Genomic DNA, 19,051 nt, shown 5'->3' with positions numbered 1-19,051 from the left:
AGCCTTAAAGATATTCATCCTAAATCTGAATCTTTTGGTGATGTTACACACGACAGATGGGATCTTCGAAGTCTTAACAAACATTTTTGCCAAATAGTTTTAACATTTTTAAGATCCAGTTTGTCTCAGATTGCTGAACATCTGTCCGTCTTTCCATCCCAGAGACTCTTACCTCTCTTAAATGCTCCTTTTTATACCCCGTCATGTTACTGACCTGCTGCTTATTAACCTAATTAGATATCAGATCCTCCTCCAGTTGTTACTGATTTGTCCCAGTAACATTTCCAGCCTTTTGTTGCTCCTCTTCCTTTACATTACAGACGTGTTGATGCATCAGATCCACAATCAGCTCATTTCCATGAAATGATAAAATGTTTCAACATCTGACATGTTTTTGTTGCACAGGAGTTAAAAATTGGATTTGATTCAGATTTATTTTGGTTTCACGTGGATACAGACATCTTTTGGAATCATGCTTTTAATGCTTGTAGCCCAGCACCGTTTTTATCCTCATGTAGATCTTATTTCCAGTGGGATTACTGGTGTTTAGGGATGTTGGCTCTGTTATGTTATGAATAAATGCTACAGTGCAGTTTGTAGTTTTATCATTTCCAGAGCAGGTGCAGTCTGCACTATCTGCCATTTACAACATAATTGCATGTGAGTGCATGACAACACGTTGGCAGTACTTAACCCATGATAACGTTATGTATCAGGAAAAGTGAGTTACCGGCACTGGAGGAAACTAACTTCCCTTTTCTAACACCGTCTCACTGAGGCAGCTCTTACTGTACTTCTTTACTAAACATTTGGTTAATATTCTTTGGTATCTGTGGACATAAATGTTGTGTTTTTTATTCAGACGGTTGGTCGTTTTAATGTCTGCATCACTGTAAAGCTGCATATGAAGTTCCTAGACTCTGATTCATGTCACCATATTGTGGTTTGGTGCAGCAGGAGCTGTTTGAGGAGTATTCACATGAAAGCTGTGATCTGGGTAAACACCCCGGGTCGGCTTGTTGGTGACGCTGGGAGGCTCTGCCTTTATAGGAGCAAAGTCAAAGAGCCATAAAGTGAGAAAATGCTGGCAAATCTTCCTGCTTCACAGTCATTCACAGACAAGATCCCTCCGCTGTAGCAGAAGCTTCCCAGGTAACACCTCAAAGTTCATCACAATATCCTTCTAATCAGTGTTTTTATATATTTAATGTCATTAAATGAAAAGAAAACTTGAGAATTGTATGTTTGTTTACCATAATACAATATATTTGTATAAAAAGAAACTTGTCAGCAGTTTTTTATTTACTGTAACTGCTTTAATCTGGATTAGAATAATCTATTTCTTCTACAGATTTCTACCATGCTGCATTTGAGTAAGGTATGGTTACTGACTATTACATGGACATGGCTCTTGTGGAACTATTAGGCTTTAATTCCAGCTTCCTGCTCCTTTTATCCAGGGGGATTTTGTATGGGTGGACACCGGTGTCGCGGTGCCGATCGGGGCGGAGGTCAGGGTCACAGACACCGGGCAGCTTCAGCTGATCGATGATGAGGGGAAGGTACAACAAGTTTATCCCCAGAACATCCTGGAAATTAAACAAAAGCCTCTTATATATAACGGCCATTCCTCCATGACAAACATTCAGGAGCACAAGATCAACAAGAAGATTGAGGGCAGCATCCGGCCCATGCACCCCACCTCTGTTAATGGTGTGGATGACATGATAAGGCTGGGTGACCTCCACGAAGCTGGGCTGCTCAGGAACCTGCTGGTGCGACACAAAGAGGGCCTCATCTATGTAAGTTTCCTTTTCCACCGATTCACTGTGGAAACACCTAGTTTTACGATGTCCATAACCCGCTGTGGGACTGCTTACTGGTCCGGCTCTGGCCCTGCTGGGTGGTAGACTTTGCCCCGCCGCTTATCACCGGGCTGTTTGTCTCCATGGTGACGAATAAGCCTCTATTAAAAAAAGAGAACGTCCCAGTGTTTCCATGCCATCGTGTCAAAGCTCAGCAGTGAATCAACCATTTCATCAGTACTCAGACAACAAAAAGCTGTGATTTACATTAATAAGCCCTATGATCAGGATTTTTTTTTTCTTTTTACAAGATGTTAAAAGTTACACGAATCAATTTTTATGTTTCAAAATAAGTTGGAACAGACCAGCCGCCTTTTTTCTTTACATGTCTGGAGTTAATTATCTGTGTCATATTCTGAAGTTTCATTTGACGTAGCTCCAGTTTTAAAGGTTTAACAATTTCTTTGTGAAATTTCTGAAAGAAGTTTATATTAAAGGTTTATAATTGTAGTAAATTACCTGAACAGTGCAACATCCAACAGATACTGTTGTGAAATTAATTTACATCTAAGCAAATGAAAAATTAAAATAACAAAAACAAATGATTGAGGAATTTGCTGTAACAGCTGGAATTAAATGGAGAAAGAATGTTGCACAGTCATATACTGAATTAATAAATATAATTATACTTTTTACTGTGTTTTTTATGAGTAAACTACTTAAAAATCTTTATTTTTTTCAGGAAATGCAGTTTTTATCCAGTTTTATCTTCACATCACCAGTTGCACTTTATTAAAATAGTCACTACACCACTAATAATCAGGCTTGTTATTATGTTTTTACATCTAAAATAACCAAATTATAACATCATAGGTTGCTCACATATCAGCGGTTTGATTCCCAGCCGCTCTACACTGTTAAAAGACAAAAGTTAAATCAGCTTAAATATGTTAATATTTATTCTAGATAAGTTTGTTCATCTTGACAGATTTAAGTCAGACTTACATAATTTAGTTTCTTTCAGATAAACCATCTAAACCACTTCGACTGAATGTCACGGTAGAAGATTTTTAATTCTTAGGTTGTTCTAAATTAAATATTTTATTTATCCAGAAGTAACTTATGTTTACATTATACTTGATAACACAGCATGAAAAGAAAGGATTTTTACAGTAGACTTTCTTTACTGGGGAAATTTACAGCAGTAACAATTATTGATATAAATCATGAATATTATTCGTCTGTCAGCAGCTTTAATTCTCCTGCAGGAATAACTCAAACACCAGCAGGTGGTGGCTGTCTCTCCCTGTCCTGTCCACTGTACTCCTGTCTTTACTGTATGTATATTGTATGTTTTATGTATTGTATATAACAATACTGTTGGCATCAAATTCACTACAAGTTATTTTTTCCGAGTTTAAAAGGAAAAACAATTATGCAGTTACATATACTGTTCTGCTTTTAAAGGTTGCGACATTTATGGAGACAAATATTCCCTTTATCTCACATCCCAACCATGTGATCAGTATTTAGCTTTTCATGGCCGTGACTAATCACTGAAATGTTTACAGCGGCAGAATAATGTGTCATTACTGCTGAATAAAAGAGGTCATTTGACTCCATGCTCATCTTCCAGCATAATAACTTGTTTATGCTCACCAACACACAGACACGCTCATCAAGTGGTCCACTGTGTGACAGTAAACATCTCACTCTGTTTTCAGACGTACACAGGCTCCATTCTGGTGGCCGTCAACCCTTACCAGCTGCTGCCCATCTACACCACCGAGCACGTGCACATGTACACAGACCGACGGCTGGGGGAACTGCCGCCCCACGTCTTCGCCATCGCAGACGCCTGCTTTTTCAACATGCGCCGCAACAGGAAGAACCAGTGCTGTGTCATCAGGTGACCAACAAGGAGACTAGAACTCTATCAGATTTATTTATTCTGATTCTGACAAAAAAAAACAACAAAAAAAACAAAAAAACAAAAACAAAAACAAACAACAACTGAGGATTCGGAACTAATATTTATAGAAACCCTTTCAGTGCAGTGTTGTTATATGTACAGTTGTGTTCATATGTCTTCATCCCCTTTCATTAAAGAAAAGGCTGAATTTACAACAGTCACTCAAATAACTGGAGACTTAAAAAAATAAATATAATTTAGTAATATAAGACACTGTTTTTTCTTTTAATTGAGTTGAAGAAAGAAAAAACAAACAAACAAACAAATGTGTCCTGGACAAATTAGAGACTTTTCTGTTGAACAGTGGGACAAAATACCTGCCAACAGGTGCAGAAGTCTGACTGAGAGGAACAGAAAACACCTGACTGGAGCGGAAACATTAAAGCATTGTTCAACTAAATATTACTTTATGACTGATGGAATATGTAATAAATTATCTTATTTGTTTGCTTTAAAAAAAAATATTTCTACTGAACCAGAATTAGAAAATAATGTCATGATTTTCATAAAATTTTTATTCATTATTACTTTAGTATATTTCAGCTTATTTTACAGGCAGCTGTTTTTTTCCTTCTTTAATGAAAGGGGATGAATAAATATGAGCAGAACTGTAAAAGAAGACTGAATTCATGGTTAAAACACTTAACAAAAGGAAATCTCAGAATATTCCCAATGTCAAACTCAGCATGGCAATCCAAGGAATTCTCATCCATTTGCCTGTTTTTTTTCCCTGCTCAAAAATTCCATTCCCACCATGAAATGAAGACATTTCTGCAACTAAGGTCAGTTTAAATACTTACAGAGTCGTAGTAAAGAGGAAACTAGTGTTACTGGCGAGGAAGAAATGAAGATGGCACAAATAAAAAAAAATATTTCAGTCTTGCCAAAACAACAAACAAATACTTTCAGCATGTTTATGAACCTGTTTATGGTGATGCAGCTGTTGCTTCTGTTGAATCATAGTGAACATTTATCTCTGCAAAAGACAACTGGGATCCGTGTTTATTTCGCTAAACTGGGACAATCTGTTCTCAACGTCGCCCACTGAGGAGACTTCAGGGTTTAAATGGTTGATGTAAGGGGAAAAACAAAAAGCAGAAGCATCCATCCAGTCATTTTCTTAACTGCTTGTTTCAATTCAGAGTCCCAGGGAAGCTGGAGTCTATCCCAGCAGTCACTGGGCGAGAAGCAGGCTCACCTGGACAGGTTGCCAGTACTCACAGGGCACAAGCAATCAGCTACTGAACACGTTGCTATTAAGTTGACAATCACATAAACAGTTCAGCTGAAAGCTGCAGATAAAGAACATTGATCTAAACTATCAGTCAACACATGAAGCAAAATGTTTCCATCACTGATGTTGTTGTTTATATTAGCCCAGGGGTGTCAAACTCCAGTCCTCTGGGTCCGGTATCCGGCAGGTTTTTGTTGATTCTGTCATGGTATGGATGCTGAGATGTGGACCCAAATGCAGAGGAGCCAGTCCAGAGATGCAGAGTCAAGCCGATTTTAATAAACCACAGGGTACTAGTCGATGCACAGGGACTAAATCAAACACAATGAACCCGCAAAAACCAACAGAACTGAGGGCGAGGCATAGTGACAGAACTTAACAAGACACAGGTGTAAAGAAGGAACTAACGAGACCAGGTAAAACTAACTAACAAGAACAAAGGCTACACAGGAAACAGGGAAAAACTACTAAATAAAACTTGAAACAAGGAAACATCACATCATCACAGTTTCCCTGCATCAACACACCTGATTCAAACCAAATGGATCCAACAACGTCTTGTCAACCTATTCATACATTTCAATTCAATTCCATTCAACTTTATTTGTATAGCGCCACTTCACAACAATGTTGTCACAGGGAACTTCACATCCACATCATTTCAAGCCAATTCATACATATCCCATAATAGAAACCAAATGATCGCATCGAGTCATGACTTGGATCCAATCCCCCATCCTGAGCTGCACACGGCGACAGTGGGAAGGAAAAAACTCCCCTTTAACAGGAAGAAACCCTCCGGCAGAACCCGGCTCAGGGAGGGCAGCCATCTGCCTCGACTGGTTGGGGTGGAGACGACAGGAAAGACAGATCAACATGTACAACTGCACTTATTCAGGAAGACCTGCGGAGAAAAGGAGAAATAAGTTAAAGATGACAATATTTGCATATATTTATTCATTAATATATTAGAGAAATAGAGCGAGGTACTTCTCAGTGCATCAGGTAACATCCCCATTGCTACATAAGTAAAGGTTGGCTAGACTACCCATAACTATAAGAGCAATGAGCAGAACCTGGACAGATGGGTCCCGTACATGCAGACATCAACTCAGGAGATGCTCATATCCTAACTATAAGAGTCATGGAAAAGGAAGTTTTTCAGCTCGATCTTAAAGGTGTGGAGGGAGTCTGCCTCCTGAACCCACAGTGGGAGCTGGTTCCATAAGAGAGGAGCCTGTTAGCTAAAGGCCCTTCCTCCCATAGTACTCTTTGAGACTCTGGGAACCACCAGTAAACCTGCACTCTGAGAGCGAAGTGCTCTAATAGGAATATATGGAACTAAGATCTTTTATGTACAATGGAGCTTGGTCATGGAGAGCTTTATATGTGAGGAGAAGAATTTTAAACTTTATCCTGGATCTAACAGGGAGCCAGTGTAGAGAGGCTAAAACTGGTGAAATAAAATCTCTCCTGCTAGAGATCATATTTCACCAGTCAGTTGTGTTGGAGCAGGGAGACAGCAAAAACCTGCAGGATACCGGCTCTCGGGGACTGGAGTTTGACAGCTGTGCATTAGTTTAACAACATTTTACAGAAAGCAACACCGTGACACTGGACCCAAACCAGCAGAGCAGGAATAACGACAGGTAGCTGGCGGTGAGTCGGGGTCAGGATTGCTGCTCTACACTGTGGGGTCATGGGGAGGCTGCAGGAACGCCAAGAGGCTGTCAGGAAAAGACAAGGTTCACCTTGTCTGCCCAGAAATCAGTCCATCTAACGAAGATGTTAACTCTTAAGTGGATCCCTGTGGAACACCTTGGTTAAGATTCAGGTGTAACTCCCCGTCCAGCAACAATAAACTCTTTTTCATTCTTATGTCTGATTCCAAAGCAAAGCAGCTGATTTTAAAACGTAAAGTTTTTTTTTCTCATGTAACCTTGACAGGCTGAAACCAGGAAACACGTCAGATGCAGATGTCAGCGTTCATCACAGCTCTCCAACTCCAGCAGGGAACAAGCACAAGAGGAAAAAAAAATCCAAAAATAACTCGTCATTAGCATTTATGGAGATCTGATAAAGAAGTGAAACGGTGTTTCATGCACTTAATGTGTACACACACGTGTGTGTGTGTGTGTGTGTGTGTGGTGGGAACAAAACTGACTGAAGTCAGATTGATAACAAGAACCATCAGATCATCACAAAGAACACCAGTAAATGAATTCCTTGCTCACATCTTTGTTTTGTCCTTCAGTGGAGAGTCTGGGGCCGGGAAGACAGAAAGCACCAAGCTGATGCTGCAGTTCCTGGCTGCCGTGAGTGGGCAGCACTCCTGGATAGAGCAGCAGATTCTCGAAGCAAACCCTATCTTAGAAGGTAAAAATACACCAGTCCCATAAAGTTTTCCTGATTGCATCAAAAGGCCAAAAAAGTCGGGACGCTGTTTAAGATTCAACTAAAAAGAGAATGCAAAGGTTTTTATCCCAAATAGAAACATAAACAACTTATCAGATGTTGAAACTGAGACTAAGTAGGTCTGAAACATGAAGAGCAAGTTTAAGGAAATGTTCCTCAACATAAAATAGCTAAATCTTTCAAAATTCCTCAAGTACATGATATTACATCATCAAAACATTTAGAATCAGGAGGAATCTCTGTGCGCTGGGGACAAGGCTGAATATTGGATGTTGGTGATCTTGGGATCTTCAGGCAGCAATGCAGTAAAACCAGACATGATTCTCTACTGGTAACCAGTGCATGGACTCAGGAAGATTCCAGAAATCTGTGAGTTCAGCCTGAAATCCACCCATGCAGGTTAAAGCTCCATCATATGTGAAGAGGATCCAGAAACACGCCGTCTTCTCTGGACCAAAGCTCATTTAAAATGTTCTGAGTGGAAACCTGGATGAAGATGTGGAATAGTTTGTGGACAGCATGGACGGCGTGTCCTGCAGACTAAAGAGGAGAGGGAGCATCCAGCTTGTTATCAGCCTGCATCTCTGATGGGATGGGGTTGCATTAGTGCCGATGGCGTGGGCAGCTTCCACATCTGGGAAGCTCCATCAATGCTGAAACATCTGCTCCCATCCAGACAACGTCTCTTTCAGGGAAGACCTTGCAGGTTCCACCATGCTGGACCACATCCTGCATCATCACAGCAGCATGGTGGAACAGGAGAACTGGTCTGCTGCAGTCCAGATGTTATAACCTGTACAAAACATCTGGAGCATTTATGATGTTCTGTTTTTATTCATACTTTAACAGCGTTTTTGGAAGTTGTTGCTCATTTGACTGTTTTTCTGCTCAGCTTTCGGAAATGCCAAAACCATTCGCAATGACAACTCCAGTCGATTTGGGAAGTACATTGACATCAACTTCACAAAGGGCGGGGCCATCGAAGGGGCTCGTGTCGATCAGTACCTGCTGGAAAAGTCTCGAGTGTGTCGTCAGGTGGGGAACATGTTTAGCTGTTTATTTCCAGCTACAGTAAAGATGAATAAATGTGACAAATGAAGTGATAAATGAGGATTCTGTGAACAGGCGCCTGAGGAAAGAAACTACCACATCTTTTACTACATGCTGATGGGGATGTCAGCGGAGCAGAAGAAGATTCTTTCCCTCGGGACGGCTGCTCAGTACAAATATCTGACCATGGTAGTCAATATTTCAGATTACTGTTGCAGACATAAAGTGTGATCTATAAATATAAGCAACAGTTTTTAAGAATGACATGATTTCAGGGTAACTGCACCAGTTGTGAAGGACGTGATGATGTGAAGGAGTACGCTCACTTCCGATCCGCTCTGAAGATCCTCATGTTCACCGAGTCGGATTCCTGGGAAATCTCAAAGCTTCTCGCTGCCATTCTTCACCTGGGCAACGTGGACTTTGAGAGTAAGAGCGGCAACCTTCAAATATTCTCCAGTGCCACAAATAATGTGTCTACTGAGCAGCACTTTTACTATTTCAGGCACCATCGTGAGCAACCTGGAGGGATGTGAAATCCTCCAGTCGCCCCACTTCAAGATGGCCAGCAAGCTGTTGGAGGTGAGTGTGGTTTTCCTCTGCAAAGACAAACAACATGCTGAAACGAGCCAGTCTGATTGTTTTTCATTGTTTTGGTTTTTTTTTAATCTTAGGTGGATCCCAAAGCTCTGGAGAAGAGTCTTACTCAGCGCTCCGTCATGACCACCAGAGAGACTGTGACCAAAAACCTGACCTCAGTTCAAGCCGTGGACGGCAGGGACGCCTTTGTCAAAGTAAAACATCTCACACTTGAGCTGCTAATTTTACGCACAAACAAAAGAATGAATGAATGAATCGTTCTAGATAACGTAGAGCAGATCCGTGGCGGAAACGTCTTGTTTGAATGTCTGGTATATCAGCAGATAAAAGCTGTGTCCCAGTTCAGGGTCTGACCACTTATGAGAGCGGATTTGTTGGCTACATACGTCATAGTGGCGACTTAAAGTGTCGTCCATAGACTGTATATAAAGAGATGGGCGGAGCCTCGTAATGTCACCCGTGGGTTTCTGAAGAGCTGAATTGAAGCTCGGTGGGCGGTTCCTACCATCTCCATCTTGGCAGCGTCATGCGTGTCGTCTCTTCCGGAAAATACAAATATGGACCAAGAGGTGGAGCTGAGAGGGGGGCTGTGAATATCATGGTAGATAATTGACATCGAGCGAACTCCAAGCTTTCTGTAGCTAAAAGCTAACCGAGCTAACTCAGAAATAACAGGAGCTAGCAAGCTAACGGAGGTAAGCGGGCTAAATCTAAGTCACGTTGTTAACTGGCTAAAAACCGCAGTTGTTCTACGTTCTCCTTACTTCAAGCAGGAGATCGGGTACCTGTCAATCAAAAAGATACGCCCCTAAATGTGACAAATTTCAAGAGTTAGAAAAAAATTCACTCCCCCCACAGTTGTCATGAAGGTAAACCTAACCTATTAAACCAAAAAAATGAGTTTTTGTACAAGGCTGTAAACATCTTTATTTCTGCTGTGAAGTTGGTCTTTTTAACATGGGATTTGCTCTGTTTTGCAGCCCCTAGTGGATTTAGGGAGAACTGCAGTTTTATGCAGTTTATAGGCTTCACTTTTAACCGTCAGAGGTTGCCGCTTCATGCTGTCCCAGTTCGAAAGCGCCTTCAGATCCGCACTTCATTTGGCTCCAGATTAGCTTTAAACAAAGGCTACTAGCAATGTATCGCGGCCTCTTTTCTCCCAGAATTCCTTGCACACCAGATAGAAAAGAATAAGTAGCAGTCGAGTGCCGGTGAAGCAGTTTATTTTATGAATAGACACATATTTGTCCCAGCAGACAAGATGGGATAACATTGTGTCCAATGACCACAAATGAATCTAACCACATGCGTCTGACCAGAATTATTTTTCTTTGAAGTTAACGTCAGCCTGAGAGGATAAGCTGTCAGTCTGAGGAGAGGTCGTCTGGGCCGCCTCCTCCTCATGTTTGTAATTTAAACACACAACAGGTAAATTAAATAAATAAAATTAAAATTACTGGCATCATGTTTTGTCATTTAAAAAAATATTTTCATGTTTTTTGTGTAAAGAATGGGATCACTAATTAGATAAACATGGCATATGTAGTTGCTAAGCAACAAAGGACTGGGACACTATGGGTAATCCTCGTACACCATCTTGTTTCACTAATGGTAAACACGAGTGTTCAGACGAGGTAGAACATTTTGTAGCCTACTTAGGCTGCACACAACCATGTTTTCAAAGAGCTTTACCCCAAATTCAGCCTTGGACCTTAATCGCAGCCGTTCCAAATGTGTCTACGCCGACTCCTCTGAGAACGGACCATCTCTGTCTCTGAACTTTGAAATGTTAATGAGTGGTGTCTGGCCACGCCCACTCCATACTCCTCTCAGGAACAGGACCATAGACCGGATATGAAAGATGGAAGGAACCTCCGGCGGTTAAAAAGTGCGGATCTGAAGGCGCTTTCGAACTGGGACAGCACCAAGTAGCAACCTCTGACGGTTAAAAGTGAAGCCTAGGATAAACTGCATAAAACTGCAGTTCTCCCTAAATCCACTAGGGGCAGCAAAACAGAGCAAATCCCATGTTAAAAAGACCAACTTCATAGCAGAAATAAACATGTTTACAGCCTTGTACAAAAATCCATTTTTTGGTTTAATTTCGGTTTACCTTCATGACAACTGTGGGGGCAGTGAATTTTTTTCTAACTCGCCTGTTTAGGTACCCAGTCTCCCGCTTCAAGTTAGAAGAACGTAGAACAACCGTGGTTTTTAGCCCGTTAACAACGGGACTTAGCTTTAGCCCGCTTACCTCCGTTAGTTGGTTACTTCCTGTTATCTCCGGGTTAGCTCGGTTAGCTCTTAGCTACAGACAATTCGCCGTTCGCTCGATGTCAGTCATCCACCATGACATTCACAGCCCCCCTTCTCAGCTCCACCTCTTTGCCCATATTTGAATTTTGCGGATGAGACGACATGTGTGCCCCTGCCAAGATGGAGATGGTAGGAACCGCCCACCGAGCTTCAATTCAGCTTTTCAGAAACCTACGGGTGACGTCACAGAGGCTCCATCCATCTTTTTATATACAGTCTATGGACAAGACACAACCTTTGACGTCACATCACTCAGTGATTTCAGGGGGCGGGCTCAGGTAGCCTGGGGGCGGGTCAATGGAAGTATCCACTACTAGGGAGAGTGGCTATTCCCCCCCATGAAGTCACAAAGGAAACGATTCCAGACTCAGTCGTCGGAGCACACATTCAGAGGATAGACTTCTTACTTTGGGTCCTCAGTAAACAGGCTGTGCAAAAACATACAGATTAATTATTAGAAAAGCTTTAGAAAAATAATATTGCTTAATATGGGACTTCCGAAAAAAAAAAGTGCTATAGATGTAATGTAGGACTGCAATGCTACTACTCTACTTATCAACGTATACATTACTGAAGTAACTTTAGAAGACATTATTAAGTTAACATGCTTAGATGCCGCTTTTGGATGAGTCGGTTTGGATACAATCTCCTTTAAGTCTGTATTTTTATCAAAACATATTGAATTAACCTTTTTGGTTTGTGTCTGGTCTTTAAACTTGATCCCTGCAACCACAGATGACTTTACCTCTGTACTGTATTGTTGTAATTAAACAAAAACTGAACCAAAATACAGAAACGCCAAAAGACTGAGCAGCTTGTCGTACCACCTGGGACATCAGTAACTTAGACTGGTTTCTATTTTATGTATTTTCTTTCTCTAATGCTTGTGGGGGAATTTTGTTGCACCTTTCTTTCCAAAGTTGCTTCAGCTCATTGGTTTTTGTGGTTCAACGAACGTCTCATTGCAGTATTGCAGTCTGGTTGAAGTCAGGACTTGGCTGCTGTGTTTGGAATCATTGTCCTGTTCCTTGGCCCAGTTTTAGCCATTATACAAAATAATTCATGGTCTAGTTAATGTCTGCAACACAAGCTAAATCATCAGCCCTCCACCACCGTGCTTGACAGTTGATAGCAAATAATAATGCTGAAATGTTGTACTTTTTACTAAGAGCTGGGATATACTCACTGTGTATGCTTGCCTACTCGCTAATATACACACACGTGTGTGTACACATTAAGTGCATGAAACACCGTTTCACTTCTTTATCAGATCTCCATAAATGCTAATGACGAGTTATTTTTGGATTTTTTTTTCCTCTTGTGCTTGTTCCCTGCTGGAGTTGGAGAGCTGTGATGAACGCTGACATCTGCATCTGACGTGTTTCCTGGTTTCAGCCTGTCAAGGTTACATGAGAAAAAAAAACTTTACGTTTTAAAATCAGCTGCTTTGCTGTCTACAGTACCAGGCATTGGTTTTAATGGGAAACTGTGTCCAAACTTTTTGACTGGAAGTGTATATACTTACTGCAAACAACGTAACCCTGCTGCAGTCAAAATGTTGAGTACTGGAGGTCACCGCTAGAGAGCAGTACAGAGAACTGGGACTCTGGATCCACCAGTAATGTTGTAGTTCTGTGGCATTTTGGTGAACATAAGTTTACCAGTCTGTTGCTAACTGTTAGACACGAGTGTTTGCCACGGTTCAATGTAGACGAACATGCATTTATTCATTCTTTCATTTTCCGAACCGCTTAGTCCGATTAAGGGTCGCAGGGAAGCTAGAAGCTGCCAGCAATTATTGGGCAAGAGGCTGGTACACCCTGGACATGTCGGCAGTCCATCACATGAACAAAATGAATGAAAATGACTGCTAGCTGTTAGACACAAGTGTTTGTCACTGTGCCATGGAAAAGTACAGTTATAAAAAAGACGCTCTTCAAAACTATCCACCATCGTGTTTGTAGGCGCACCTCTAACGTTCAAGTCAATATTTCACCTCATTCACACAAATCATTACCTCACATCAAGGTGTACTGAAAATGCTGAAAAGTATTTAACTTATCTCCTGCAGTCAATTAAATTAAATTAAATTAAATTAAATTAAATTAAATTAAATTAAATTAAATTAAATTAAATTAAATTAAATTAAATTATGCTCCAGCTTCCCCATGGCCCTTCATCGGATTAAGCGGTTAGGATATTGTATGAATGAATGAATTATTAACACAAATTGAATTATCATCATAAATTAAATCATTCATTTATTTATTTTTGTAACGCTGTTCAAAGAAATATTGATTTTATTGATAGTCCAAGTTGTTCCAGAAGAGGGTTGGCTGCTGGACGCCTGTGCGTTTGCCTCTTGCAGTGTATGTGAAGAAGCCTCTGACTGAAGCGTCTTGTTGTAGAGGAATGAGAAAACTGTTATGCTTTGTGCTTTAGATGCAGCTTTAGAAATCTAAGTTGTGCTGCCGTGTTTGTTTGTTATACAACACAATATTCTGTTTGTTTTTTTATTTAGGTCATTTCAAATATCCTCCAAAACAAGAACATTCACTTACAAACAAGTCATACATGTTCAGTGTTTTTCTTACTGCAGCTTCATGAAGTTTAACATTTAACATGCAAACTGAGACTCGGAGGGTCTGAGATGTAGCTGCTGCTTTTCTTTCGCAGTTTCTTTGAACATTTCATCATTTTACATTTGGTTGAAACACCAGATAATGTTTTGTCCTCCAGTGACATTATAACTGTGGCCATGTAATGAAGCCAATAACATGAATGAAAAGATATTATCAATACTATAAGAAATTATTATGCTATTGACTTGGTATTAAAAAATAATGTAGAATTCAAAAGCTTCAGTTCATATTGTCATATATATAGGGTTAGGGATGACTACTTTTTTTTGTTATTTGACAGTTTTCTCATTACAAATAAGTATACTGGATTGTTAGTTGTCATTATGTGACATTTATCTGGGAAACTATGTTTATATGATTTGAATACTTAACAATAAAAAAATAGTCTAATCATTTCTTGTATTATTGGCAAATTACTACTTTATTATGTATAAATGTCCAAATTGATTGAGTTACTGGGAAGAGTGACTGGTCTGAACCCTTCCCAGACTGATGTGCAGCAACACCAGTTTCTTTAAGATCACCTGTAGTTTTTTGTTAACTAAAAAACAAAAGACACGTTGTAAATATGTTGAATTAAATACGATCTGGTGATTTATGATGTCCAGCTTGTATTAGACTCTCTATTTAGACCTCCGACCCGTCTGCTCCACCAAGTCCATTTATCTTGGAGACATTCTGATATCACACAGTGGTAGAAAAGGTTTTAAGGTGAGAAAACTGACTATGTGTTATTTCTCCAGGCTATTTATGGAAGACTTTTTATTTGGGTGGTGGAAAAAATCAATGCTGCCATTTACAAGCCGCCTCAAGACGAGAAGGAGCCCCGGCAGTCCATCGGCCTTCTGGACATCTTTGGCTTTGAGAACTTCAGCAAAAACAGGTTAAAGTTAACGACATTGATGATTTTAGAGTTGAGTTTCTGCGGTTTTTAGTCTAAAATTCCTCCACATGTCATCGTACTTTTGCAGCTTTGAGCAGCTGTGCATCAACTACGCCAACGAGCAGCTGCAGCAGTTCTTTGTCCGGCATGTTTTCAAGCTGGAGCAGGAGGAGTACGCTCGTGAAAGCATCATTTGGGAGCACATTGATTACCAAGACAACCAACGTACGCTGGACGTTTTGGCAAGCAAACCTATGAACATGCTGGCACTTATTGATGAAGAGAGCAGCTTTCCAAAGGTCTTCATCACCCTCAAGCCTTTTAGCTTTACATCATAGTGGTGTAGAGATGGTTTTAATGATCCAGCTTGGCTGATTTCAGGGCACAGACACCACCATGCTTCAAAAGATGAATCAGGTCCATGCGAAGGGGAACATCTACATTCCTCCAAAGAACAACTACGAGACACAGTTCGGGGTCCAGCATTTCGCTGGAGTGGTTTTCTATGACTCACAAGGTATCGATGAGAAGTTTGACCAACGATTTGTTTGCAAACTGTCTGCAGAGTTCTTAGCATTTCCGTTTTGTTTCAGGCTTCCTAGAAAAAAACCGTGATGCCCTCAGCACAGACCTGATCCAGCTGGTGGAGACGTCCGCCAACAAACTCTTCAGACAGATGTTTAACAACGAGCTGGCCTCCAGCTCCAACAAGATGAAGAGCACTGTCAACCCCAAGATGATCATCACCACGCCCAAGAACTCCCTGCGGGTGCGTACAAAACCTGGAGCTTCAACAACTTCAATGCTGAGCAAAGCTCAGCATTATCTGCTTCACAGCTTTGTAAACTCCTTCTGAAGTCTGAAGAAAGAAACTTGGAGTCACCAGCTGCTCCTTGATGGAGGTGCACGTCCACGGAGCTGTTCTGGAAAATGAAGGAGTGCTGTGCTCCTGGGAAGCCTTAGACCACGTTCAGCTGGTCCATCTGGGAGTCAGAGATGAGTTGAACATCTGCAGAGTAATATTCATGTTAGTTTGGTGATATCTGGCATGTGTGCAGTCGATCGCAGCAGTGTTGTTAGAACTAGATCTCCTGACTGTGATTTGTTCTTCTGCTGTACATGGGCGGCATGGTGGAATAGTGGTCAGGACTGCGGTGTTACAGCAAGAAGGTTGCTGGATTTAAGTCTCGGTTTGTCATGATGTGTGTTTAGTATCTTTAGGTCTGATTTCCGGTTTTAGTTTTTACTCTTCCCTCTTCAGTTCCCTTGTGTCTTGTTTCATGTTTAGCCTTTGTTCCCGGCCATGAGATTCACCTGGACCCATTAGTTAGTTCATTACACCTGAATCTTGTTTGGTTTCCCTGTATTTACACCCCTTGCTTTCTGTTCCCGTTTACCTCCTGTGTTCACTTGCCATCAGGGGTCGGCAACTCCTGAAGTGCCACAGTCCTGCAGATGTTAGGAGTTTCTCTGCTCCAACACACCTGACACACATCAGATCTAATTAGCAGACTTGTGCAGAGCTTGACATCAAACTCTGCACAAGTCTGCTAATTAGCCATTGATTTGAATCAGGTGTGTTGCAGCAGGGAAACTCCTAACATTAGCAGGACTGTGGCATTCTAGGACTGGAGTTGCCGGTCTAGATTCTGCAACTCTGGCTCCCATTCCTGCGTTTGGGTCCTCACCTCCTCCACGCCACTGTGACACGGCTGGGAAGGAGTCTGAACAGTGGAGTTCTGTGTGGACTTTGCATTTTCTCATGCATGGGTTCTCTTCGGGTTCTTCGGCTTCCTCTCACCCACAAGACACGCATATTAGGTTAACTGTCCATCCATCCATCCATCTTCTCCAGAGTCCCACAGGCCAAGAAGGCCCGATAGGACTCCTTCTTCAGCTTGACAGCATCCCTCACTGCTGGTGTCCACCAACGAGTCCTGGGATTACCGCCACGACAGGCACCAACGACCTTGCAGCCACAGCTCCGGCTGGCCGCCTCAGCAATAGAGGCACGGAACACAGCCCATTCGGACTCAATGTCCCCCGCCTCACCCGGGACATGTTCGAAGCTCTGCTGAAGGTGGGAGTTGAAGCTCGCTCTGACGGGGGACTCAGCCAGACGTTCCCAGCAGACCCTCACAACACGTTTGGGCCTGCCAGCTCTGACCGGCTTCCTCCCCCACCACCTGAGCCAACTCACCACCAGATGGTGATCAGCTGACAGCTCCGCCCCCCTCTTCACCCGAGTGTCCAAGACATGTGGCCGCAGGTCCGACGATACGACTACAAAGTCGATCATTGAACTGCGGCCCAGGGAATCCTGATGCCAGGTGTACATATGGACACTCTTATGCTGGAACATGGTGTTCGTTATAGACAATCCATGATGAGCACAGAAGTCCAATAACAAAACACCATTTGGGTTCAGAGGGGGGGGGGCCATGCCTCCCAATCACTCCCCTCCAGGTCTCACTGTCATTGCTCACGTGAGCATTGAAGTCCCCCAGCAGAACAATGGAGTCCCCAGAAGGAGCACCCTCCAGCACTCCCTCCAAGGACTCCAGAAAGGGTGGGTACTCTGAACTGCTGTTCGGCGCATAAGCACAGACAACAGTCAGGACCCGTCCCCCCACCCGGAGGCGGAGGGAAACTACCCTTTCATCCACCGGGGTAAACCCCAACGTGCAGGCACCAAGCTGGGGGCTGATGAGAATGCCCACACCTGCTCGGCGCCTCTCACCATGAGCAACTCCAGAGTGGAAGAAGGTCCAGCCCCTCTCGAGGGTACTGGTTCCAGAGCCCAAGCCATGCGTCGAGGTGAGTCCAACTATATCTAGTCGGAACCGCTCAACCTCGCGCACAAGCTCCTTCCCCACCAGAGAGGTGACGTTCCACATCCCTAGAGCCAGCTTCTGCAGCCGGGGATCGGACCGCCAGGGTCCCCGCCCCTTGCTGCTGCCCAGCTCACATTGCACCCGACCCCTACGGCTCCTCCCGCAGATGGTGAGCCCACGGGAGGTGGGGCCCATGTAACCCTTTCGGGCTGAGCCCGACCGGGCCCCATGGACGAAGGCCCGGCCACCAGACACTCGCTCTCGTACCCCGCCTCCAGGCCTGGCTCCAGAGGGGGGTCCCGGTAACCCGCGTCCGGGCAAGGGAACATTTATGCCCAGGTTTGTCATCGTCATAGGGGTCTATGAGCCGTGCTTGGTCATTAGGTTAACTGCTTTGGTTAATTTGGTTAATTAAACGTTAAATGTCCAATGACGATAGAATTGAATTGAATAGAACATGGAATATTGATGTACAGTATTATGTGGCCAGTTTATTTCTAGCATCCACACTCAACAGGAGAGCTTGACTGATAGGCGGCTGTAATGTTCCCACCCTGACTTCCAGCTCCTCATTAAATGTTCCACAATGCAAAAAGACCAAAGTGGAGACAACCTGCAGATGTAGTGTAATATTAATAAAAGTTAGCCTGACAACAGACTGACTTTAAGCTGAGAATGCGGCTGCTTTTAATGACTCATATGTGTAATCATCACAGCTACCTTTTGTGTTTGTTTGAAGCTTTGTTTGTGAACAAAATTAACGCAAGTGACTGAAGGGATATAGCAGATGTACAGCCGCCGGACAGCAGTGATGCTTAGTTTCATAAAACTAACCTCCTCTATTGTCACTATATTTATTAATTTCATTACACTTTACAACTTTAAATTTAAATGGTTAAATGTGTGTGTAGATACTCCTCAATGTTTAAAAGATTGGCTTTTACCTGGGAACAAACCCTGGATGAGAAAATGTTTGTGAATGTCACATTTTGTGTAAAGAAAATATGTTATGTAGGATTTAGGAACAGATATGTTGTGTTGAATGAGGCCAGTTGTCATTATTCTGAATAAATAATTCTTCAGAGCTTTATTTATTTCCTTTTTTTTGTGTGTAACAGCAAGCAGCCGACAACAAAAAGCAAATTCCAACTCTGACGGGCCAGTTCAGAAAGTCTCTGGACTCTCTGATGAAAACCCTGACCGTGTGTCAGCCTTATTTCATTCGCTGCATCAAACCCAACGACTTCAAGAAGCCCATGGTGAGTAGAGTCCAGATGCACCGCATCTCAGCCGGTTAGCA

The 19,051-nt window shown here is 42.4% G+C and overlaps 1 protein-coding gene across 1 annotated transcript in view; it reads left to right on the top strand.

The window, feature by feature from the left end:
* Positions 1-1,360: 1,360 nt before the first annotated feature.
* The window catches only part of myo7ba (myosin VIIBa), a gene marked incomplete at both ends in the record, with an annotated part of 51,608 nt that continues 33,917 nt past the window's right edge, over positions 1,361-19,051 (top strand). Inside the window, 15 exons of the mRNA XM_079245241.1 lie at positions 1,361-1,378; positions 1,461-1,562; positions 1,650-1,802; positions 3,530-3,714; positions 7,266-7,387; positions 8,319-8,461; positions 8,552-8,665; positions 8,752-8,905; positions 8,982-9,058; positions 9,151-9,270; positions 14,778-14,917; positions 15,006-15,216; positions 15,299-15,434; positions 15,511-15,686; positions 18,870-19,010. Of these exons, the coding sequence (XP_079101367.1) occupies positions 1,361-1,378; positions 1,461-1,562; positions 1,650-1,802; positions 3,530-3,714; positions 7,266-7,387; positions 8,319-8,461; positions 8,552-8,665; positions 8,752-8,905; positions 8,982-9,058; positions 9,151-9,270; positions 14,778-14,917; positions 15,006-15,216; positions 15,299-15,434; positions 15,511-15,686; positions 18,870-19,010 (1,992 nt within the window). The remainder of the gene's footprint in view (positions 1,379-1,460; positions 1,563-1,649; positions 1,803-3,529; positions 3,715-7,265; positions 7,388-8,318; positions 8,462-8,551; positions 8,666-8,751; positions 8,906-8,981; positions 9,059-9,150; positions 9,271-14,777; positions 14,918-15,005; positions 15,217-15,298; positions 15,435-15,510; positions 15,687-18,869; positions 19,011-19,051) is intronic.

Source organism: Telmatherina bonti (genome assembly GCF_933228915.1).
Source record: "Telmatherina bonti genome assembly, chromosome: 8".
In the NCBI taxonomy this organism is placed as follows: Eukaryota; Metazoa; Chordata; class Actinopteri; order Atheriniformes; family Telmatherinidae; genus Telmatherina; species Telmatherina bonti.
Note: the sequence above shows the minus strand (reverse complement) of the source record. Positions and strands in the feature narration are given on the sequence as shown.